This window comes from Sebastes umbrosus, chromosome 19, assembly GCF_015220745.1.
Source record: "Sebastes umbrosus isolate fSebUmb1 chromosome 19, fSebUmb1.pri, whole genome shotgun sequence".
NCBI classification, from domain to species: Eukaryota; Metazoa; Chordata; class Actinopteri; order Perciformes; family Sebastidae; genus Sebastes; species Sebastes umbrosus.
Window position 1 is genome coordinate 25758366 of NC_051287.1, and position 26718 is coordinate 25785083.

The 26718-nt window shown below is 40.7% G+C and overlaps 1 protein-coding gene across 10 annotated transcripts in view; it reads left to right on the forward strand.

The window, feature by feature from the left end:
• Nucleotides 1-26718, forward strand: part of mast4 (microtubule associated serine/threonine kinase family member 4) — a 116121-nt gene that overhangs the window by 21410 nt on the left and 67993 nt on the right. For 9 of the 10 annotated variants that reach the window (XM_037753773.1, XM_037753780.1, XM_037753774.1 and 6 more), the window contains exons 2-3: nt 1796-1946; nt 8466-8599. In XM_037753773.1, coding sequence (XP_037609701.1) covers nt 1796-1946; nt 8466-8599 — 285 coding nt within the window. Of the gene's footprint in view, nt 1-1795; nt 1947-8465; nt 8600-17873; nt 18067-26718 lie in introns of those variants that run through there. The other variant, XM_037753785.1, reaches the window with a different exon arrangement.

The following is a 26718-nucleotide window of genomic DNA, read 5'->3' on the forward strand; positions in this document are numbered from 1 at the left end:
TCTTTTATGTTCAACGTGTTATGAGTTGATAGATACCAAAAACTTGATTGTGCTCCTTGTAGTTTCTGAGATACAGACATTTTCTTATCATTTAGTCTTTGGGCACATGGGACTACTGTTTTTGTTTTTCAAAAATGGTAGAAAATTCCCTAGAATAAGCAGTAAAAATGTCATTTAAAAAAAATATATTTTCAGTACACACATCTGAGGGGCTCCTATCGATATATTCCATATAATAAAAGTTGCACTGAACTATTATATGTCACACAACAGGTGAAAACATTCGCTTGATGAGCCATTCTCCATTAGTTTCAATGCATTTTCAGGAAATATCTGTTTTGCTTCTATTAAACCTCAGAAATTATTTTCTGCCTTTTCATCTTTACTAGGGCTGTAACTAACGATTATTTTCATTGTTTAATCTGTTGATTATTTTTTTTAATCAATCGATTAGTTGTTTGGTCTATAAAATGTCAGAAAATGGTGAAAAATGTCGATCAGCGTTTCCCATAAAGCCCAAGATGACGTCCTCAAACGTCTTGTTTGTTCCAAAACTCAAAGATATTCAGTTTACTGTCATCAAGAAACCAGAAAATATTCACATTAAAGAAGCTGGAATCAGAAAATTTACCTTTTTTTTTCTTAAAAAATTACTCAAACTGATAAATTATCTATCAAAATAGTTGCCGATTAATTTAATAGTTGACAACAAATTGATTAATCATTGCAGCTCTAATCTGTACTAGTTAACAGTTAGCTAGCTATAGACTATAGACTATATACAGTATATATAGACTATAGACTGAGTCAAAGGCTTCTACAACTTATTAAAGTGGAATGTTTTCTTACATGTTACATAAAGAAGGGATGATGTTGTGAATCAATCAACACACCTTAAATGTCAGAATGTTTATATTGGCTCTCTTCCATGACATGAGCTTTAGTGATGATTAGATCTTCAAGCCCTGAAACAAATGGAAATGTTTTCCAGTCGTACTACGACAACTGAGAATATTGTATTTCCTCACCTGAGAGGAGAAAATAGTGGCAGAGTGCTACACCTATGTATTTATTTATGTATTATGTATGTATTATATAATATAATAATATATAAGTATCAAGTCAAAGCATTTATTTCCATGTTTCCCTGAACAATGAACTTCTTCCTTTGCCTTCTGCTCTAGGAACCGTTTACAAGGAAACACAAAGTATAAGAAATAAATACCAGAAAATAGATCCAGAAGAATGCTATATACAATAAAAATAGATCCAGGAGAATGCTATATACAGTAAAAATAGATCCAGAAGAATGCTATATACAATAAAAATAGATCCAGAAGAATGCTATATACATTAAAAATAGATCCAGAAGAATGCTATATACAGTAAAAATAGATCCAGAAGAATGCTATATACATTAAAAATAGATCCAGAAGAATGCTATATACAATAATAGAAAAAGAGAACAAGTATAAAGTATAAATGTTTTGAAGCTGAGATCAGTTTGTATTTCCAGAAAGGAGAGCTATATAAGTACTGTAATGACATGGTGTCTGAGAAGAAGACCAGATACCTGCTTTACATTACACTTTGCATTCCCACATACACAACGTATTGTGTTTAATTTTATAACTACAGTTTGTAGAAACAGCTAATGAATGCAACACACTGATAAGGAATGAAATGTAGGCCGTCTTTGAACAGAAACAAAGAAGAACGTGGACTTCATCATTATACGGTGATAACAACAATTTCTAGTAACATTAGTTGTATTTGTTTCTATGTTTTCCTCTAGTTGGACAACATCCTCTCTCCCTCCACCTACCCCAGGAAGTCCAGCAATCCTGAGCTGACTCATGGATTAAGTCCTGCTCTCAAGTTCATGCGACATCTCAGCGAGGATGGGAAACACGTTCGCAGACGGAGCCTCGGGGGCGGTCTCACAGGTAATTATTTCATCTATGCTCTTCTCATTTTAACTTCTCACAAGTATTTGGGCTATTTTAGACCACCAGATTGATGCTTTTATAAGTAACCAATGCCACACCCCTGTATTTGTATGTTATACTGTGGGGTTTGGAATACTATAATAGCTGTCTGTTTCATTGATCCATGAATCCATAAATCATAGTCCACAAATGTGGCACAACCATGGTAAATGTATGAAATAAGAGCTTCAATATATGTGGTTTGGGGTGGAGGTCGCGGGCGGTGAATGGAACAAGAGCTTTGAGTGGTGTTTTATTTAATTATTTTTGTCTGGATCACAGAGGGCCAGCCTTACAAACGCAAAAGTCTGTCACTGACTGACTGAGTGACTGAGTGATGGAGTTACAGGATTGGTCAGCCGACTGTTGGAGTTTCCTCATTGGTCGTTGCTCTTTCAAAATGAAAAGGCGGAGAACAGTTCTGTGTTTAGGTTTTCTGGGGAGCGTGTCAGTGGTTCAATGTATCATTACATCGTGCTGTTGTTGTGCATGTGCTATTGTTTATGTTTGTTTAAGTTACGTTATGTTGTGCTTCGTATTGTGTTACCGTACATTCACACCAAGCACGGAGCAAATTTTCACCTTTCTTTCCTCCAGAAATAACCACTGTTGCTGCTTCGTACATGTTGGTGAAGTCCCAGATATGTCAGAAAAACAAACGCCGTCATGTCTGGGTTCATAACGTCACCCAGCAGCAAACTGTATTCACATACTGTATCTGTGTCTAGCAAGACACACGTCTCTACTGCCGTATGAACCCAAAATAAACAGACTGTGCTGTGATTTAATTGCAATAAACGGATCAAAATGATGCCGAAATAATGACATAATGATGTTGATTTGTAAAAAGACCGAATTCATGCTTTGTCAGGTCTGTCCGCAAGACGACAAGCAAACAACTTTTAAAATGCTTGTTTTCTGAACGGAGTTCGGATCGATCAATGCCAGGCTTTGCTAACATTGTAGCTACTCCATCAACACTCAACATAACGTCATCCAGGCATAAATACGGCAGCGACGTTGTTGTAAACGGATCAAAAGTATGCCGAAATAACTACATAATGATGCTGATTAGTAAAAAGTCTGAATTCATGCTTTGTCGGGTCTGTCCGCAAGACGACAAGAAAACAACTTTTAAAATGCTTGTTTTCTGAATGGAGTTCGGATCGATCAGTGCCAGGCTATGCTAACATTGTAGCTGCTCCATTAACACTCCATCTAGGAATAAATACGACAACAACAACGTCAGTGATGACATAAACTTTTGCGAAGTACAGTATGTATATATTGCTACACACCCCTTATATGATGAATGCTTTTGATACACATGCTTTAACAAAAAAAATAAATACTTATGTCATGCTAATACCTTTTCACCTTGTATAAAATATATAATATACTGACTAGTAAATGTTACCATTTACTATTACTGAATGTAATTTGCTTCATTATAAGTTGTCTTTCAATCAAACATTAAGATATAAGTGGAAAATAACTGTTCACAAAACATTATAGACATGACCACTGACTATTTGTGTAACAATTTAGCCACAAATTCACATACTGACTATATACCTTCCAGCCATATACTCTGTTTTGTCTTGTCTGCTGTGGTTTTGAGATCTCATAGGCTTATGCCACCGTCCCAGTATAATGGAGGTGAGTGGAGTTTCATTTGTGGAGTTCAAAGCAGTGAAAAATGACCTGAAAAATAGAAGCTGCCTTGCATACTGAAAATAATCAGGATAATCCACAGACCCTGCTGTGAACAGTTCTCAGTGTTTCCTCCATTTTTTGTGGAGAAAATAGTTCCCTAAGGACACGCTTTGAAGTAAAAACTCCACTTTAAATGTGTGACTGTTTTTAGTTGCAGCGAGTAGTGACAATCACTCACCATCTGTCCCTTAAACCTGGCTCTGAGAAGACGGCAACTATGACAGTGTCACACTTGGCAGGACGCAATTCAGAAGTGCGAGAGTTTGATAAAGCCAAAAGGATTACATCATCATCTGCAAACAGAAAAGATGTGACCCAAATTTCACCAAACTGGACGCCCTCCACACCTCTTCACACCTGTGAAACATCATTTCAACATCGTATTTTTAGGATTTAAAAGCCTTGAAAACATTTCTTCTCAATGTTTTGTCAGCACCCCTCTCGCTGGTTTGAAGGGGGCGGGACATGTGGTGATGTCACATACTTCAGAGCACCAATCAGGATTTAGCTTTATTTGAAACAAACCGAGATGAAAGTTTAGAAGATGTGGTGTTTTAGTTTTGTGGGTCTTAATAAATTCGCCTTTTTGTGTCAGCCACCGTAGCAATCCTACACGCTTGGTACATGGGAGAAGTTGTAATCTGCAACCTCACCGATCGATACCGCCAGATCCTTCACACAGCTCCTTTTAATGTTAGTGAAAAATACTTGTTAAATACTTTAGAATAGAAACCATGTTTTTCAGGGGCTTTAAACAAAAAGTGCACAATCCAATTTATTGCAGGTAATTCTCTCAGCAACTCTTGGCATAATTGAGCTATAACTGCACATGCATCAACAAATGGACTTTTCCATTGTCCGAGTCGATCCATGCTGCGCTGATTTGCGTTTCCATTACCAGTTTTAGCATACAGAGTGGCGCCAAGTCGCGTTCCCAAGATGGACCACCTCCAGGGTCGGGTCAAAGTGCTCCTGATCTCTGTGTGTTCACCTCTCAGTACTTTCTCTCTGTGAGTTTAAGTTTGTTTCTTCAGATATCTGCTTTATTTTATGGTTTCATTTTCAGCTGTATAGGAAGTCATGTTAAGTTGCTGCTGATGAAAACCCAACATTTCCTGAGGTTGCTGCTTCATGAAAAAAAGCTTTTAAATAACAAAATAACGGGGGACTTTTATAGTGAAGAATTTATAGGAAATTAAATGTTTTTATCACCGAACTAGGAGTGCTTTGTTAAGGCTATCCTTCAATAAAAATAATGCCAGTAATAGTGCAGGGAGGAAGAATACAAGGGACTTTTATTTGGAAGAATATAGGAAATGAAATGTGTTTACCGTTTTACGGCTACTTCTTTGACCACTATGGTTACACACACCCTCAAGCGGGTTGAACTCCTGCCGTGCTGGGCTGATGCACCGAGTCAAACCAATTAAATTCAAGCCAAGCCAGTCCATGTGTATAGAGAAGGGGCTGAATCGGTGTTAGTCCATGTCTATGTATTCACTTTTTTAGAAAGAAGTGTGGACTCTGGTTACAAAAGGTGGTTGAAAATGTGCATTCGGTTTTGAATCTTTACATCCACACTTCAGTAGGACTGCTGCCATCATGAAACAGACTGTGTTCCTGTCATGAGGAATGTGTTCAGTCAGCAGAGGGCTATCCTCTTGGTGTGTGTGTGATGACATGCACATCCAGTTTCTATCCAGGTTCCAGTAACAAGGGATCTCCAACAGTCGGACACGTTAGGAAAGAGAAGAGCGTTGCTGAAAATGAAAATATAACAGATGACCGTCAACTATATAGATTAATTTAGTCTGAGTGGGTGTCTGGATCACATAAGCATAGATGAATTCCTCTCTGTGGACAGTTCCAGATATACGGCTCTTCTTCTTTCATTCAGACCTCAGATTGTCTGTTTTAGGGCTTTGAACAGCTCCTTGTTGGCGATTAAAATGTTGACCTTTTCACAGCTTTGAATGATTACATCACCCTTTACTAACATAAAAACAAGTCAACTTGCACCGGCTATTAAAGCAAGATGAGCAAGATTTCACTTTTCTTTCTGGTATTGATTTAATTATGTGTTACAGTATATGATAATTAGTGCTTGCAGCTAGCCCCGTGCCTGAGGGCTCATACTGGAAAGGTTCAGACATGCTTTAACGTTATAAATGACACAATAATTTATCATCCAAAGATCAAACTGAAAAGTTAAACAGTCAGACAAATACATATACATTATACATAATATATTTCAAGCTAAGTGTGCCTATAAATTGAATCATGCAGCCATTTTAAAAACGTTGTGGTTAGGAGGACATCAAGTGCTATTCCTGATAATGATCAAATCCATATCATACCATAGCTTATGAGACTAATACAAAACAACTTCTGTTAACTTCTAGTACATTGAATACAAGAGCACTTGTGTTTCTAACCCCCTGAGGAGTGAGGAGTTTTATCTCTATGAGGGGATGATAATAAAGATTTAATGGTTTCTAACCCGTTTGCACAACTTGCCTGGAGAGCCAGAGCCTCGATTACCCTTTGGTGAATCTGAAAGGATGAGGGAGCATAGATTACCTCGGCTGGGATACTTTTATAGAAATGAAACCCGGTAGAACAGCGACAGTGACACATCATGATTCATGCAGGAGAGGTGTGCTTAAAACAGCCAAGGTCGGGAACGCAGTGGTCTGACTGTACAGATACCTGCGTCGAATGAATAAGACTTAACGCCTCCAACCATGTATCCTGATGCCCCCCCCCCCCCCCCCCCCCCCCACCCCTCCACACACACACACACACACACACACACACTTTCCACAAGTGTCGACCAAGAGAGATTTCCTTTATGCCGGGATATGATGGGCTTTAGTGAGGAAAGCTTTTACTGGTCAGGAAGGAAGGACCAAAGTTTTCCCTCCTCATCCTGTTTGGCCTGATTTGACTACAATGATGCCAGTGTAAAAACTGTAGCACAGTAGATGATGAACTTGAGATATTCCTTTTATGTTCTCTTCACTGTGCCCAGATGGTTAATCCTCCCCTCTGTCTCCATGAGTGTTTACTTGAACAGGAAGTGGAAATATACACATGTGGATAAAGACGCTCTACTCATAAACACTTCTATGAATGATTTTTCAATCCATGGAGTTGCCAGCGGTGCAATAAGATCCTCTGATTCAGATGCCGGGGCTGCGTATGGGATGTTTCAATCTTTGTTTTGGTGCTCTGAGGTTTTAGGGTTAGAGAGGGGAGATGAAAGCAGCATTTAGTGCCATCTAGCTGCCAACGCTGGGAGCTGAAAGTGAAGATTCTATTTCAGTTTAATGAAGAATATTCTTTTACAGAACATCATCAGACTCTGTAGTGTGCTGGTGCTTTAAACTATGTAATGTTGAGATTGTCAGTGATCTCTTAATGGGCTTATCCAACCCTCTGGCCTAATTTAACCCTTTGACATCCTGCCTGGCTGCACAGGGTCAGGGGATTTATCTTTACACTCCTAACAAGAGCAGACAGCTAGGATCAGGTTCTGTTACTGGTATGTCATCTGCCCTGGACTGTCTCCGCCAGTTACTCGCTGGTATTATGGGTTGGCTCAGTGCGCCAGTAGCTTGTTTACTGCTCACAGTGGTGAAAACAGTACGTAAGTAAACATACCTTGCATACTATAATAATACATTCATGTAATGATGCTCCATTACAGGTGAAAGTCCTGCTTTCAAGTAAAAGTACAGAAAAAAGGAAGTTAAAGTATCAGAAGTGAAAGTAGTCATTATGAGGACTGACTGATGTATTACTGTGTATCCCATCATTAGATAGTTAGTACTGATGCATCAATGTTAGAGCAGCATTTTACTGTTGTAGTTGGTGGAGGAGGAGCTACTTTAACTACTTTAGATACCGTTATTTTAGTCTGCTGGTTCCTAGCTTAAGGCCCTGACACACCAGGCCATCGGACAGTTTGAGGCCGTCGGTGAGCGTCTGTTTTCGGTGTTTCCCTATCGTCGGCTGTAGTTTGCCCGGGTTGGAGTTTTTTCGGCCGATTCAGCGTGTTGAAATCATGAGAGAAATCACTCTGATTGGCTGTTCAGAAGAAAACTAATCAGTACACGAGAAGAGAAACGGAAGTGAGGAACACACACAGAAGACTCTTCTCATTGTTCATTTTCATCTCATCTGATCGTTCCAACACACGGATATTTTCGCAGCGACATGAACATCTGGAGTGAAGCTAAGCGGTGGGTGAGAGCGGTGTGAAAATGGTTGTCAGACGCCACTTCGTTTCATGTATGTAGACTACCGCCGCCTGCTGGTATGGAGAGTTATTTCATCTCACTCAGGAGCAGAATGTACGGGCTGACTGGCCGTCGGCTGTAGTCTTTGAGGTGTGTTCAAATGCAACTTGTCGGCCAGGACAAAGGCGACGAGAGGCGACGCAACTGTCTGCTTTCATCGCTGCTAATTCTTTGATATTGGGTGGAGGTCAGGCCCCTCCAAAGGGTCACAAGATGAATCTGAGGGATTGTGTGAAGAATATTGGGAGAGAAAAGAAGAAAGTTCTGATTCCCAAGTTTGTATAGATTTTTTAATATTTGCTGTTTTTGGTGAAATAAGGGATATTTTCACCTCTAATTTACCCGGAACATTTTTTTTAAATTAAACCATCTGAGAAGTTTAGGAGCAGAAATCACTCTTTGGAGAAACTGTCATAAACATGAAACATGAAGTGAACCTGCTCCTGTCGTTGCTCTGCAGGAAAGTACCTTCTGCTGCCCACCAACCACCAGCAGACACAGACAGCAGGGCAGCCCTCATCTGAGATCTCTAATCTGGTCCGTATGCGTTCCCTGCACCTGGGAAAGTCGGACCCCTCCCTCACCTCCAGCATGGTGAGTACTTCCTAAATTATGCCCCCACCCCCCCCACCATGATGATTGTGGCTGAACTCTGGTTAATGAATGACCTGTATGTTGTGTTAATGGCTCTCATCTGTCATTGCTGCAGGTTTATAACTGCATTGTTTTAAAAATATTTTATAAATACATTTATTTCCATGGATATGGAAGCCACACAACGGACTTGCTCACATTTATCAAGGATGATTAAATGCATTCAGAAAGGCAACTATTTCAGATTGTTGCATGCCTGTTTAGGTCAGTCTAAACCACACGATTAAGAAAGAAATTAATAAAACAGAACGAAATATTTAGAAAAATAGAAACGGATATTGAAGCAGTCCAGGTGCATCCGTGGTTTGAACCGAATGATGTCATGAAAACAGAGGTGACCTTCATAGTGGTCCTACTCTCTTCTCTCAGATGACATTGACAGATACTCTATCTGTGCTGTATCGTCTATAACGTCATCTTGTTGTCTCAGGACTGAGATACAATCACAAGTGGAGGCTAATCCAATGCTGTTAAACTATGAGTCATTCCCAGTGTGTGCTCGGTATCCGTTAGAGAAAAGGTTAATGTAATTAACAGCATAAATATCTGTGTGCTTGTGTGTGGCTGATTTTACTGCAACAGTATATTTTGGTAACTGACACTTTATACCATTAGTGATATGAAAGACGCAACCCAGAAAAAGGCACTGTAACACCATGACATCATGGTGACCCTGTTTACACTAATAACACAATACCACTAATACAGACACACAATATCTGAACTAATTCTGTACACTGGGGGGCGCTGGTGCATCGTTTAGAACTAAAACACATGTATCCTGTATCTTTGTGCTTTTTTAAAGCCACAAAAGAATCCCTTTGGTTATTGTCCCCCTGCAGAGTGGATGAATACATGATTCCCTGTAACAGAACAGTGGATAAGAACTCCAGTCGATGTGTTGATTTTGTTCAAGTTTTATAAGTTGATGAGCTGAATGTGTCTTGAAGCATCTTTGCCCAGGATTTTAAGATTTTTGTGTTTTTATAATAATGCGCTTCTGATCCCCATAGGTATTTATTTGACTTGTTTTACTCTGCTACACAGCAGAACTCCCTACGTGAGCAAATAGGGATCAAGTATCTTGCTCAAGGACACTTAAGGTGGAAGGTCTCTAGCCACATGCACTTCGTCTACCTAACCTGGAATAATTAAACAAAAACAAACATTACTTAAATCTATTACGTCTAGACAGATTTACATGCACCTACTAAGACTTTTCCAAGTATCAGATCATAGTGAACATATTTGATAGAAGTGCTCTTGGTGTACTCTGAGGCGTGAATGGAGAGGACTCTGCACCTCTCAGATGAGGCTGTAAGGTCATGGGGACCCAGGAGACACATGTTTTTCATCAGACTTCATTCAGTAAACGGGACCACAGATAAATGGTTGAGATTGGGTTTTGCTAAGAAAGGGCATTGGGGTGCAATGCACGCTCGTGGTGCATTGCTTGCCCCCTCCACTACATGCCATGCTGCACCACTCCACCTCCAAAAATATGTTTTTTCATGTAAAATGAAAACAAATGAGACGGATAAGCAATTAGTGCATCTACTGCAATGTGAGAAAATTCATTGCACGTCCTTACTGTAGGAGATTCTACACTGAAGCACACTTCCGTTCTTCAGAGTGCATTCGTCTATCTCGGGCCCGTCAAATAGGGATGTCACAATACCAGAAATGTAATAGTCAATACCAATACCAGTGAAATTCCACGATACTTGATATCCAATTCGATACCATGGTAAAAAACAAAAACAAAACAATAAATCCCATGTACGTCAACATACAACTTATTACCATTATTATTAATCCCTGATGATCCAACTCAAGTTTCTCACCAAAAACAAAATTTTACAAGATTACATTTGAACACATCATGATTATTTATAATTTACCATCTCCCAATACTTTTTACTGAATAGAGATTGAACGCACCATAATATAACTCAATGCAACCTCCATACATCAGCTGTCAGCTCACAGCAGGACCGGGCTGCCCGCTGACTGCTAACGGCTAACGTTACTAGCTTTCCTCCTGCTGGTTTCAACACAGATTTGTTGTTCGCAATGTCGCGTTATCAGGGGAGTTTTCTATCATCCCCTGGATGACGGGACGCCGTTAGTCTTGGGCCCTGATCCCTGGTACCTACGGTACTGTAGAAAAATGAGCGCAGTCATGTTTTCAGCATTTTGGCATTGACTTGGTACCGAAGTATTGGTTCTCGTGACATCCCGAAGTGTCACGAGAAAATCGATCGAAATGAGCTTTCGATTTCTAAGTCAAAAGCAGGATCAGCGATTCTCCCAGTATTTTTTTTCTCTCCATCCTGCCTAATTGCAAGCGTCTGAAGGAAATATGTTTAAAGCGAAAATCAAGTTGAATCGCGGATTTGGAGAACCATGACACCCCTAGAAACAAATGATTGCCAATTTTTTTTTTCTTACTAAGAATTTTGAATCTATACATTTATACCCACGCTTCTCCCTGCAGTCATGTGAATGCATACAGTATGCAATCAAATATCTTTCTATAATATGCCGCTGAGATGTTGTCTTATCCTTATTCTTATTCTCAACACTGTTTGCATGCCCCCGGTGACTCTGTGGTTGGCACCGTGAGACAATGAGATGCTGGTGACCGCTGCTCAGACATTGTCTTGTGTAGACACAAGCTGAATAGCTGATGTGTTACTACATCTTAATGGTTTCGTTTGGACACCTCAGGGTTTCATCTGCTGCCACTGTATTATCCTGCCTGCAGAACAAGCTTAGAAAAGATGGTGAATTAGTCAACCTTGGGAGAGAAACACCTCTAAATGGAAGGTGCTGTTTTTATTTGTTTTCCCTTTTAGATTTTAAATTCTCAGTTAGAAACGTTTGGTAAACGTGAGTCCCTTTTGTCTCTGTTTAGAAGGGACAATCTCATAATATGAATGAGGATTCAAACAACATCTTCAGTGTACTTAAAACTAGCAAAGATGATGCCTGTCAGTTCTACATAATGATGATTATATGACTGGGAAGCACAGCAGTCTCTGGCCTTGAATGAAATGAATGGAGGGCTGGCAGCATACACGGTCATTCTGCATCTAGTGCGCTATCTGAGCATTGCTGTGTGAGCTCTAACCACAGCCACATTTAGCAGATATATCCATGATTGAAGAGATTTAATTGGTTGTTGGATTTGGCTTCTGTTCATTCAGTTTGAAATTTTAAATGTGGTTGGTTTATGTTCAGGCTGTATTAGTTTGTTTTACTAGAAATATTAGAAAATATTGTTATAAGATTAATTGCAAAGACTTTCAAGAAAATGTAGAGCTTAATTCAACATTTTGTTCTTCATTATGTACCAGGGCATAACTCACTTTATAGTGCTGCACATTTCTCCAGTCACTAAAGAAGCCCACAGGTGTCAAATCTCTGTATAGAAGGTACTGTTATCATTTATACAATGAGACAAAAGCCGCTTGACCGTGACCATGATTGTACAGTAGATGGCCCTTATACTGTATATAAGAAGTGGACGTAGTCACTGTGATGTCACTCTGTGGTTTGTGGACTATAGTTTTGAAGCCTCGAGTTTGGTATTTGGGCCGTCGCCATCTTGTTTTTTTTAACCACCAGAAGTGACACGAGAGGGTGGAGCTAAGTACAACTGAACGCTGATATAAGACATTTTTAGGCGACCAAAATGTTCGAATTAACTATAATTAGGGGAAAACACACTGTGAAAGGGTCAAAGTTGTAAGATGAAAACACAGACAACTAACAGACCGGACGACGCCGTGGTAGAGGCCTGTCAATCACAAGGTAGCCCCGCCCTAAAGCACCCCTGCTTTGTCGTCACTCCAAACCGCCAGTCCAAAATCCCAAAATATTGAATTTTTAATATAAAAATTAGAAAAACAGCAAATCACATTTAAAAAGGTGGAAACAGTGAATGTTTGACATTTTTAGCTTGAAAAAATGACTAATATGACTAATCAATGAATTGGCTAATTGTTTCAGGTCTACTTTAATTCAAGCTTCTGTGATATACTGTTAAAGGGACTGTTTGTCCCATGCGCGTTTGCGTGTGGCTACGCAGTTCAGACACAGACTCCAACACAAACTACACGGAAGCATCAAAACCTCTTGGTTGTATCTAGTGAAGCCCGTCTGTTAAACAGTGTTGGCTACGGTCGGAGGACGCGGGGGAGACCGTAGCTTTGGTCTCCAGGACCGGAGTCTCGGCTGTACTCTGCTCCTCTGCCTGCTTGCCTTCACTCACACACCGCACACGTTCTCGCTCTTTCGCTCCACTCTCACATGCATGCGCGCACACTCCACACAGCAGAAGAGTTAGTGTAGCTCAGAGAATATCTTTATATATGTTGACACTCCTATTATCCATATTAGAATGTACACCTCTTGATATTGTTTAGTAGTTATAGAACTATTCTCAGTGTAACTTTATTTACCCTGTACCTTCATTGAAGGTTTAAGACTTCTTTGGTGTTGTCAGCCATGCTTTGCCCCCCCCCCCCCCCCCCCCCCCCCCCTCCCCCCCCTTTGTCTCACAGGACACAGGTTATTGCTTTCTGCCTCCCCCCCCCCCCTTCCCAGTCCTTTACGCTCTCCCATCATGCCCCTGGGTGTGCATGGCTCTTCTACAAGCGTGGCACATCTCTCTTGAATGTGATGCGCTTTGGCAGAAAATCAATACTTCACTTCTGGTGCGATATGGAGATAAGACTGTCATAATCCTGATGTTGTGCCTTTGTGGACTCTCATTGTCCCTCATAATGGCAGTCAGTGATGTCCTTTACTGATATCACTGTTGTTGTTGCAAAGGAAGGAACTGCAGTTTATGTGTACAAACATAATGTGTTATGTCGTTTGGTCAGAAAAACCATAACGTTTTTAAAAAATACCATAGATTTTGAACAATCTGCCTTGTTTTCTTTAATATCGGCCCCTCCGCTAATGAACAAATCTGATTATCCTGCCTCAGTAGCCCCCTGAAAACAAGAGTTTTCTCAGATGTACCTTTATTGATCTGTTTGTCTTTGTTTTGTGGTCCCTGCATGGCTGCGGGATTTCAGCTTCATGTTGTGTGTGTGCGTGTGCGTGTGCGTGTGCGTGTATATATATATACAATATACTGTATATTGTACTGTCGTATATATTTCAATGACTTAAAGGTCCCATATTGTAAAAAGTAAGATTTTCAGGTCTTTTACATCATAAAGCAGGTTTAAGTGTTATATAAATACTGTTAAACTATCAAAATGCTCAATAAACGGAGAAATACACACAGCCCGTATTCAGAAATTGTGCGTTTGAAACAAGCCATTAGGATTTCTGTCCATTTGTGATGTCACAAATATACAATATTTAGACCATTAATCGGTTTTAAACGTAAACATTCTAAATGTGTCCCAGTTTATTTCCTGTTGCAGTGTATGTAAAGAACATCAGCTGACAGGAAGTAAGCATGGACCCAAGCTGTTGCGTAGCAACGCAATACCGTTGCAATTCCATTGAAATGCACTAAAATGGAGCGTTTCAGACAGAGGGTAAATACATGTATATTCAGGCAGACAGTATGAGGAATATAATGTATTTTTTTAACATTAAAGCATGTAAATATGTTCTTGTAGAAACACGAAATACAAACATGAACCTGAAAATGAGCACGATATATCCCCTTTAAGGGGTTACCACCTTAACTAAATTCATAACCAAACAGCGAACACCGTCTCTGCAGGGAGTGTTATTTAGTTACAGTTAAGGTCAGTATTTCAGCAACATTAGTATAACAATAAACAGTAGTGATACTACCTCTAGGTGCTTTCATCTCGGTTTTTGTTCTTCCCTTGCCCTGTTGTGTTCCACAGAATAGCTTTAGAAACACATCCTAAAAGTGCAAACCATGCGGTATGTTCTGTAAACATATGATGTGATATTTAAATCAAACTGTCACTCCAGATAGAGTAATTGCAGCTGAGACATTGAACCCCTGTCATCCGCTCTGTTTGAGTTAGACTTTTCTCTGTTCTGATATTCAGATGTGACAGTGTTCTGCACAGTGTTCTGCACAGTGTTCTGCACAGTGCGGCTTTGTGTTTATTTGAAAATGAATTGAGAATATAGCCTATTGGATTTCTCCAAGTGGACTCAAGCTGACATAATTCTCATCTTATGAATGCTTACATTTGCATGACTTTTGCAATTTATTCCGAATTGTAAAAGCAGAGAAGCGTTGAGAGAGATTGGTTGGTTACTATCTGTTTTTGCTTGTTGTCAAGGTTAAAGACTTGCCTCGTCCGTTGGGAGGTCGGCTCTACAGGGTTTTATCATGGCCAGATATTCTCTCTCCTTTGGCTTTGGTCAGAGGGATTCTTTGCAATGCTTTGTATGGAAGGAATTGATTCTTCTCCCTTCACAGGTCCATGTCCCTCCTCTGTCTGCCTTACATCTGCAGGTGGCCTCTTGGTCTGATAAGCTCAGGCAGAGCAGAGGCTGTGGGTCACTCAATCAGCACTCGCTGCATGCTTTCAGTGGCAGCGCTCCCTTTTTTCTCCAAAGGCAGAGGAAACAACCTCGGCTGCCCACCAGCCAAGAGAAAATGACTCACAGACAACCCCTGGTCTTTCCCCAAAGGCTGTTCTGTGGCTAGCCTTCATAGCTTCCCTGAACTCGACTCACAGCAGCTTTATTTTGTGTTTTATTTTCTAAAAACTAGAGACTTGAAGTACAAACCGCTAAATTATTATTGTTATTTATACCATATGTTGTTTTGTCTATAGAAATGTTCATCACAATTTTCTCATAGCTCAACATTACATTTTCAAATGGCTTTTTTTTTGTCCAAACAATAGTGCAAAACCCAAAGATATCCAATTTATATAGATATAAAATAGAGAAAAGCAGCAAATCGTCACATTTGAGAACAAATATTTGGTATTTTTAGCCATGCTAGTGGCCTGGCTCTATGGATGGCAATGACGCCCTGTCGGTCGGTCCACCGCTGAAATATATTGAAATGTATGAAATACTAATAATAGACATTCATGTTTCCCAGTTGATGTTTCGAGTTAGCATGCAGCTTTAGCCGTGATGTCCAGCTCTGCTTTTCCTGCAATGTGTGAAACCCAAAGTGTTTCCATCCTTTACTGGATGTGTAGTGTTTACCACGCTGGATTTAACATGGGAGGGTGCAGGTCGTATCCAAGACGACCCTCTAACGTTTTCTGCTTTGTCGTTTAGGCTCGCTGAGGTTTGTTTTGGTTGACGGATACGGAACGGATATGACGTCACGTTACTCAGACTACAACAATAGAAGCAGTAACTTCCTTCTACCTCCACATACACTCAGATGAATTTGATTCTGGCATTAAAAAAATCTATTTAAATCTAAATATATCTATATTTCTATTTATTTATTTGTTCTACGATATAAAATACATCAGTAAATATCCCACTTGTGAATTTTGAAGCTTTTGTGTGTCTTAAAAAACGTGGTTGCTAACAAGCGGCTAAATGAGACTACAAGACGTCATGTGACCGTGGTGTAGTTTGTTTATAGCCCAACGTTAGCTTTTTCTTCTGGCGATTGCATTCACACTTCACACATGTCAGTATCATAAACATTTGTTTGCCACAGAGCTTATTTTCTGCAATATTTCAAAACCCAATGGAACAATCCCATTGGCTGTTAGTGGAGAAAACCAGGTCGATGCTAACTTCCTGGTTGGCATACAAAAATACGTCATCTCTGCAGCACTCTATACAGTGTAGGAATAATGCTCACCCCCTGTGTTCCTGCAGCTTCACATCGTCATTGTTAGTCCAATGTGGACTTTTCTTGATTGTTCCTTTCAGCAGCCACAGACCTGAGACCTCTCTGTTGAACATGACAGGATTCTTTAATTCCCTCAGGTAATCTTTAGGGCATTGTTCAAGCTGAAAAATTTGACTACTGTAATCCTCATCCTCTGAGGGGTTTTAAGGGGTTTATTCAAAAAACAGCCAGATTACCCCAAACTCAGACCTGAGCCGTCTACTCTCGGCTTCCTTATCGCCCCCAGCAGCACCAATGAGTGTCGCCTCAGCCACCGCAACACTCCCATCAGCTTTCTGTTTAACAGGTTTCTAAATGAGAAAAGTTGATGTAGTGGTCACCTGTGTGACAGTCCCGTGCACCTCCTCCATCAGCCTGTAGCTGCCATACTCTCTAAGAGAAATCATTCAGCTTGGCTGGAGATGAGGAGAATGGAAGGGGCCCACTTAATATTCACAGAGCAGAACCACCGTGAATGGAAATGAGTGAGAGAAAGCGAGAGGGGGGGGGGGGGCAAAGAAAAACACTGACTGAAACAGAATGCAGAATTGCAGGAAATTGGCAGCTCGGCATCGGAAACAACTTATTTTTCCAAATCCTAATAATTCAGGAGGGTGTGGGGACACTGAGTTAGTGAGTGTGAAGATCTGTGGTCACTCATCTCCGGCAGGCAGAGCTGTAACAGACAGAAGTAGCGCGTGAAATTGTTGGAAATTGACACAGGATATGCAGTTGTATACAGAACAGGCTGTGCAGGGAAGTGCGGTTGATTTCAGCATGATAATGACTCAGTGTTGGGCTGTTTAGAATGAGGGGAAGCATTTCCTACGTACAAATTGGCCCACAGCAGTGTGTGTGACATTTTCACAGCAGGTTTGAAAGGTCTCGGGCAGCAATATTTTTACTTAAAAACAGCACGCCTGGTTATTATTTTTCTTCCTCTTCCATCTAACACACTCTTCCTCTTCTCTGTTACCATCATGTTTCCTTCACCGGTAACCTTCAGGTGTGTATTCTGTAGTGTTCATGTGGCTCATTGACTGCTATAAGACCAGTGAGATGGGTTAGCCTGCCTGCCTGCCTGCCTGCTGCAGACAGGATGCCAGATTCATTGTTGAGGTTGGAGCAGAACAATGCTTGGAAGGATATCCTCTCATTTTCATGGTCACCTAGGGTGCCCAAAAAGCGTGGCTGCTCAGAGAAATGAGTCTTGGGGCTCCCTCTTGTCCCCGGTACCCCACCCACTCACCCCCGCCCGTTGCTACGCTAAATTAGTACTGCCTATCTTCTCTCCCTCTCTCTCCCTCTCTCCCTCTCTCGCTCCATCTCTCCCTCACTCCTGAAGTTACAGAGGAGAGGAACAAGCGGAGGTGTCAGCTGACTGCCTCCTTCCAATCAGATAAGTTCTGATGGAAGTGTTTAGCAGCTGCTAAGATCAGATTTAGCCTGAGGGAGGGAGAGAGCAGGAGGCTGGAGCTAGGCAGCGCAGCGTGGCTATGCGCCGGTAGGCAGGCGTGATAAGCCGGTGCTCTGTACCATGGACGAGTCCAGCATTCTGAGGAGACGTGGGCTACAGGTAGGCAAGCAGACGTACCGTGGCTGTGTGTGTGTGTGTGAGCTGCAGGGTGACTTTGTGCTGTACAGTATGCATGCCTGGCCGGTCAATGCTTTTTTTTTTTTTTACCAGAACACAGTTAGGACTTTTTAGCGTTAACACTTGGCAGTACAGAGTGAGCAACATCCTGGCTCTGCTGTGGATGTGTGCTGGTGTCCTGCATGTGAGACAATCTCTTGGCAGAAGACATTGTTCAGTAGAAGAGGATGATTAGGATCTTCACTAACGCTTGACTGAAAAGGGCTGCAAATGTTTTCATCTTCACTACTTTTTTCTTTGGACAGATACAGTAGACATATAGATATATAAATAATAGTTTGTGTCCAAACAGTGTCACTTTTTAAATCCATTGTCACATTTCATTAGCTGTCGGCAGGAGGAATGGGAGATGTGTTCTCATGGAGCTGGATTGATTATGTTGGATGAATAACACAGTACAGTGAGGCTGATTGAGGTCCTGACAAATGATGCACTTAATCTAATTATTGCTGCCATCACTCTGAGATATAAATCCAGGTGGAAAGGGAGGACAGAGGGTTCTGAAATATGACATTTCTTGTAATTTTACCCCACATGTCGTATAATTTTTAAGACCTTTCAGACATTAATCATCTCTGCTGTAGGTATTACAGTAAAGTGTAAATTGGACTTGATTTATAATTGAGCTCACTCTGGTTTGGGGCCGCTAACAGAGTCATTTATAAAGGAAGCCTTTTTTAAAAATTCAGCTCAAGCTACTGCATGTGTTTAAAATCTCAAACTCCCCGTGATCCCTTGTATTTGGATATAAAATAATTATTTTTTTTTTAATTAGGGTGCAATAAAAACTTCTTTTATGTTCAACATCCACTTCATAATCAACAAAGGTCAGTTTTGCTTGTCTAAGAGCAAAATCTTTCCTCTCTAATGTTTGATTTATTTATCCGTCGAGCAAAACTTTACATTGAAGCCTGAAAACATTTAACTTTCATGTTCATATTAAGTGTCCACGTGTTCCTCTGTGATGATGTGTGATGTGTGCAGACATTTCATTTATGCTCTTTGAATTTTTTTAATAGATTTCTGTGAAGAAACCAATAACAATTTTTGTAATTGGGTTTATCAAAAGCTCCCAAACAATAATTTTGTGCACAGTTGCCCTAATCTCTCTATTCCTTTGTTGGACACCACCTCCTCCCATGCTTTCGCTCTCTCTCTCTCTCTCTCCTCCGCACACAAGACTTCTTTATGTGCCCTAACACGCACCAGCTAAACCAAACACAACCGCTGCTGCTGTGTGCGCTCTAACTTTCACATTCAAAAGGAAACACGGAAGTTAGTTTGTCAGGCAAATTAATTGAGCTGGTGTAGCTCCAGCCAGGAAGGGATGACATCATTGGAGTCGGACCTTGTTTTACGTTGAGTGGACGGTAAGATTTTAAGACTGGAAGAAGGGGGAAACAGCTAGCAAACAACAAAATCTGACTGTCAGCACCTCTAAAGCTGTTCGAGAGCGACTTTCTGGCCAAGACAAAGGCGACGCAACTGGTGGCCATCGTCGCCACTAGTTCTTGATGTCGGCTTGGCATGTCCCCAGCTTAAAGCTCACTTATTAACATATTAAATTGTGTTTGTTTAATCCATATAAACCCAAAATTGTAAAGATGACAAGTTATGCTGGACTATTTCTTGGCCATGAGCAGTGCTTCCAGTCTTCATGCTAAGCTGAGCTGACTGGCTGTTATTTAACGGACCGACATGGAAGTGGTATCTTCCCACAATGTTGAACTACTCCTTTAATGGCATATCACAACATCCTCAAGTATTCACCCTAAGTGTGTTTACTTTTTTTGCATTATGAGATTGAATAAAGCTAAGCGATTCTCTAAAATATGAAATAGGTAAAAAATAATATCCACAATAATTAACAATCATTAATCATGTACACTTGCATATAGGGATGCTAATTTTCAAAAATTGTATTAAAGGGACTATTTGTAACTTTCAGAAATGCTTGTTAACAGCGACACCTGTGGCCGTTAAGTCAACGAAAGTCAGCGTCGGGCTCGCGCTTGCTCGCTCTAAATATACCTGAACGAGCATCGATCAAAACAGTGAGGCGACACACGTCAGCTAAAACCACAATATCACTCTATATTTCAGCTGCTTAGCAGTAATATCAGCTGACCAGACAAAGGTCTCTCCATGAATCAGTGCTGATCCTAGTGTTGGCTTTTCCTGCTTCAGCGTCGGTGCTGGGGCTCTGAAGCAGCGGGGCTCCGCAGCGAGTAACGTTATCGTCTCCGCCCGCAGCCGGAGTGAGCAGGAAGACACCGGCACCCGGTCGGACACGATAACGTAACTCGCTGCGGAGCCCCATCACTTCACAAGACACGGAAAACCTCTGTTGGTCTGGAGGAGCTGCAGCAGTGATTTCTGCACAATCGTCCACTGCACATTTACTCAGAGCTTAACTAACTCTTCTGCAGTGTGGAGTGAGCGAGCATGCACGTCTAGATGTCGAGCGAGAACACGCGCGGTGTGAGTGAAGGCGAGCAGGCAAAGGAGCAGAGACTTCAGCCACACGCGAGCGCGCATGTGTCCCGACCCGGAACATTTATACGCTTAAAAAGTTACAAACAGTCCCTTTAACCGATAACCGACCCTAGTTAACCGATTATTAACAGTTAACCGACAAGATTTGTGCCTCGCATACAGCGGTGTACCAGCCGCAGGAGCACAACAGATATTCATTGACGGGAGTCTCCAGTTCATCGTCCGGGAGCGTTTACTCAGCAGCTCCGATGCTGCGTGTAGTGTCGCGGACATGCAGCCACTTTCCCAGTAAAAGTCTCCACCGCACATTTAGTTTAGTTTAGCAGGTTGTCAGCTGTGTTTATGCCCAGCGTAACTTTAGCGAGTGGCCAACAAACAGTGTGTGTATTTGTGCTACGTTAGCAGCTCTAGCACTGCCGGAAGCTTGTTGTTCGCCGCCGCACACGTAGTCTGAGTAACTTTAGTGAGTTTCCAACAGAGCCAGAGACCGGAGCCAACTTCCTGTATCCTGCAACTCCGGCTCCGCCTCTTAAGGTGGGCTGTTAAGGTGGACCAGCTTTTCTCCTTAAAGTGGCGAGCCGCTCCTCTGAGCCGCTCAGCTTTTGAGTTAATTATTAACATTTCTTTCAACTGTTTTAACCGATAGCGTTAATCAGTTAAAATGCTTAATGTCTGTTTACGGTTAAACGGTTAATTATGGACATCCCTACTTGCACATTTGTGTTATAAAAATGAATCAATCAGTTGAGTAATCGATTATTTTGGTCTTAGTCAACTAAGATTTCTTTAGTTGATTAGTCGTTTTTTATGCCTTTTTTCATGCTGAATGACGTATGAGCACATCTCTGGTTAACACGTGATTTAAAGTGGTGCTTTTTGTGTGATTCTTTGTGGAGAAACTCAGTTTCACAGATCTGTCAATTAAATCAACTCATTGATTAGTTGACAAAAATCGTATCAGCGTTAGTCCACTAAGAAAGACAGCCCCAGTACAAATGCTGTATGTGAAAAATATATTGTTGAGATAAGCAAGAAAAAGTAAAAAACTGTGACTTGATCTTAATCATGAAGAAGAAGAGGAAGAAGAGAAAGCTTTAGTGTGCACGTTGATGCCTAATGAGTGTGACAGTGTTCAGAATTTATTTTCAGAGTTGTGGAAAACAAGCGCCGACTAACCAACAATACGCAGGAGGATTATTATTATTAATATTGTTTCCCACTATCAGATCCATTAATGAGTTCTCTAAATAAAGCTCAGCTCAGCATGACTGTCTGTCAGTAGCTTGTGTTTGCTTGTCTGGTTGATCTGAGACTTGAGTAGAATAATTTCAAAGTTTTATGATGTTCTTGTTTGTAATACTGTAAAATTCCCAGGAATATTATCTGCATTTCACTTGATTAACTTTTATTTTGTAGTTGTGGTAAATAAGAATGAGTAGATTTATGTGATGCACTACAGTAATTGCTTTCTCTGCTGTTAGTAGTAGTAATAGTAGTAGTAGTAGTAAGTTAGTAACTAAGTAATAGTAATGACCATGTTTGCATGTGCGTCAGTAGACTTGTATGTTTGTGTGTGCTGTTACTCAGGTCTGCATGACCTCGACTATATTTCTAATTCATGAAAATTCAAAATAGATGTTAAAGGTCCCAAATTGTAAAAACTGAGATTTTCATGTCTTTTATATTATAAAGCAGGTTTAAGTGCTATATAAATACTGTTAAACTATCAAAACAATCAATATAGGGAGAAACACTGCCCATATTCAGAAATTGTGCATCCGAAACAAGCCGTTAGGATTTCTGTCCATTTGTGAAGTCACAAATATACAATATTTAGACCATTACATGGTTTTAAACATAAACATTCTAAATGTGTCCCAGTTTATTTCCTGTTGCAGTGTATGTAAATAACATCAGCTGACAGGAATTAAACATGGACCAAAACTGTTGCCTAGCAACGCAATTCCGTTGAAATGTACTAAGACGGAGCATTTTAGACAGAGGGTAAATACAGGTATATTCAGGCAGACAGTATGAGGAAAATAAAGTTTTTTTTTTAACATTAAATCATGTGAACATATTCTAGTAGAAACACAAAATACAAGTATGAACCTGAAAATGGGCATGATATGGGACCTTTAAGGTCTTTTTAGACCAAATGCAAATAATTTATGCTAATAAATCACACGTCAATTTAAAAATTGTAACCCATCTCTATGAGCCTATCCACACCGAATCCCAAACGTTCCTATTTTGCAGATGCAGTGATTGTTTTTAGCAGCTGTTTCAATTTCTGTGAATTTTGGATGCAGATAAAAACAAACCAACCAATAAAGTAATGACTTTTTGCTCACACCATCAATAGATTTTCTCGGACGTGTCAATGTCATAACTCTGTTTATACCGTCACACAACAATATGGATATTGATCTTCCAGTCCAGTCGTGAATGATGAAAACCAGTTCAATGCAGCTCAGCATTTACACTCCTTACAGTAACACAGTGATCACATCCTAACTGTTCTACACGGACCTGCACAGCTGGAATAAGGAGTTGAGTATTGAGGGTTTATCATAGTAAAAACAACTGATGCATCAATGATTGCGTGGCGCTGTGAAACTTTAATTTCGGTGGAACAAGAATATTGGTGTCGGTGACACACTGACAGCTGTTGTTGTCTGTTGGGCTACAGTTTGCCATGTTATGATTTGAGCATGTTTTTTATGCTATATGCAGTACCTGTGAGGGTTTCTGGACAATATCTGTCATTGTTTTGTGTTGTTAATTATTACAATAATAAGTATATACATACATTTGCATAAAGCAGCATATTTGTCCACTCCCATGTTTATAAGAGTATTAAATACTTGCAAATCTCCCTTTAAGGTTAATTTTGAACACATAAATATGTGATTAATCCTGAACAATCATGCGATTAATTGTGATTAAATCTTTTAATCGATTGAGTCATTATACAGTATACATAGCCCAAGCCATTGTATCTTTTAAGTATGAAGATATTTGACTTTCAGCTGTAACCAGCACCTCTGTTGTCTCACATACTGTAAGAAGACTCCCTTTAGTATGTACAGTATGTTGTGGTTGTGTCTGTAGTCTCATCAGGTTTGTAGTCTTGTTATGAGGGTGTACAGCCGCCATGTCTCCTCATTATATAAAATTTGTTGGATTTGTATAGATTTTAATGATGCCTATAGCGCGGCCCCTGAGGAGCAGCCTGTCAGAAGCTACTGCGTTGTACCGTGAGCTTTACTGTACTTCTGACATCTAACGCTGCTTCCATAATAAAACAGGTAGCTCTCTCCAGACGAGAGCAGTGACATTGTGTTCCTCCAAAGAGCCGTTTGTGTGAAGTGGCGAGAGCCACCTGGTGAGATGCAGCCTGGCTCACAAAACACCAGAAAGACAAATCTTACTTGCACATGTTTGATCGCCTTATTAAGGCCGGCCCATAAATCCTGATCATATTAACATAACTGTAGATAAAGCATTATATTCCCAGGAGAGGAGAGGCAGTCATTGGGATGTTGTTTTGAGTGCTAATCTGACGACAGACTGAACTACTTCACTGAAGCAGCAAAGAAAAGCTCTCATCTGGGAGGGACGAGTGAATAGGACAGCCTTTCTTTAGCTGGAGGTAAGCAGCCTCTCTGCTGAAGTGTCCTTGTGCAAGAGTTCCTTTCAGCTCCGGCAGCACTTCTTTTAATGCTGTGAAAAGGGTCAGATTAAAAGATAAAGTTCTCCTTGAGGAAGGATGATCACAAAAGAAAACGTCCGTCATCACTGGGAAATGAAAGATGCTTTTAGTAGCCTAACACACTGTAGATGAGTTACCAATAGAAGATGGTGTTGGTATTAGTGTGTAAGATTATATATATACAATAGCAGCCTCTTGTGTGGATCCCAGGACCTACACTACCTCTGGTTTGCTCTTCTAGCAGATTAAAGATGTATAAAGACTATTAGTTCATCTCTGTATGCGTCTGCTTCTCAGTCCAACAAGCTCTGTCTATTCCTCAGCTTATTATCATCCTGACATGTTAAACTGTATGTCAGTAGGGACACTGTAATTTACCAGGGAGAGAAAGACCTTCTTCCTGGTAAATGTTTTATTGTGTTCCTTGTAATGGATGGATCTCAATCTGATAAATTTATATTGGTGAAACTTTTTAGGGTTAAAATGTGTCCAAAAATGAAGAATATTTTGCATGCAGGACAAAAATAAGGGGACTGCATGTTTATATCAGGTTCCGTTAGTACTGTTAATGGTTTTAATAACGTTTATTAATCATATTTCCCTTACTATTATACAACTTGTTATAACTTGACAGTTATACCTCTGGTCACTGGAGTTTGCCTGGTTGCTGATGTCATCACAGTACCTTCTGTTCTAACTGGAAGGATGTCTTTAGTAGTTTCCGGTCCTCTGTCATCTCCAGCTGTGCATCCCTTCTGTCGTCTGAGTTTGTTCATCACTTCTGTCGAACATCAACAGACACCAGAGACATCAGTTCGATGCGGTTACTTAAATGCTATAGCTATGTCTGTCACCATACCAGAATTTTAGTAGTTGATGCCAATACCAGTGGAATTCCACGATTCTTGATACCCAGTTCTACACCACAGTTACAAATAAAAGTAAAACAATAAATCCCATGTACTTCAACATCCACTCCTTTGTCACCGTTATTGTGAATTCATTAATAATCCCTGATGATCCGACTTAAGTCTCTCTCCAAAAACAAAATGTGAACACATCATGATAACGTTATATGGTTTACCTTCGCCCAATATTCATTCTGAATAGAGCTTGAACGCATCATAATGTAACTCAATGCATCCTCTGTACGTTAGCTGTTAGCTCTGTTATTTAGCCAATAGCTAATGTTACGATCTCTCCTGCCGATTTCAACACAGAGTTGTTGTTCACAGTGAGGTGTCATTATGGACATTTTCTATTGTCCCCGGGACGACGTTAGTCCCGAGCCCTGAACCACGGTACCTACGGTACTGCAGAAAAATGAGTATCGTCACATTTCCAGAATTTTGGCATCGACTTCGTACCAAAGTATCGGTTCTCGTGACATCCCGATCCATAACATATAAACCGTGTACATTTGGCATTTGGACAACCGAGACTTCGTTAACAACAAGTTTAAACTGTAGCAGCCCATACCTGATAATTATATATATTAATATATTATGTTAATGATGAATGAACCAGACCAGCTGCCAACAAATAACTTCTAACATGCAGTTATCAGAAGAAGTTAGACTGAATATAGTTCTGAATAGTATACATTTATTTAATCCTTAAAAGGACTGTTTGTAAGAATCAGAAATGTCTTATTAACAGCGACACCTGTGGCCGTTAAGTCAACGAAAGTCAGCGTCCTGTTGCTTGCGTTTGTGCTCGCTCTACATAGACATGAACGAGCATCAACACAGTGAGGCGACACACGTCAGCTAAAAGCACAATATCACTCTATATTTCAGCTGCTTGGCAGTAATGTTAGCTGACCAGATGAAGGTCTCTCCATGAATCAATGATGATCCTAGTGTTGGCTTTTCCTGCCTCAACCTCTCGACCGCGGCCGGAGGGAACAGGAGACACCGGAGTTTTGGTCAGAGACGATAACGTTTCTCTCTGTGGAGCCCCGTCACTTCACAAGACACGGGAAACCTCTGTTGGTCTGGAGGAGCTGCAGCAGTTATTTCTGCACAAACGTCCACTGTACATTCACTAGATATTCTCAGAGTTAGCTAACTCTTCTGCAGTGTGGAATGTGCGCGCATGCACGTGAGAGTGGAGTGAAAGAGCAAGAACGAGCGCGGTGTGTGAGTGAAGGCAAGCAGGCAGAGTAACAGCAGAGACTCCGGTCCTGGAGACCAAAGCTACGGTCTCCCCCGCGTCCTCGGACTGCGGCCAACACTGTTTAACAGATGGGCTTCACTAGATACAACCAAGAGATTTTGGTGCTTCCGTGTAGTTTTTGTTGGAGTTTTGTCTGAACAGCGTAGCCACACGCGAGCGCGCATGGGACACCGACCCGCAATGAT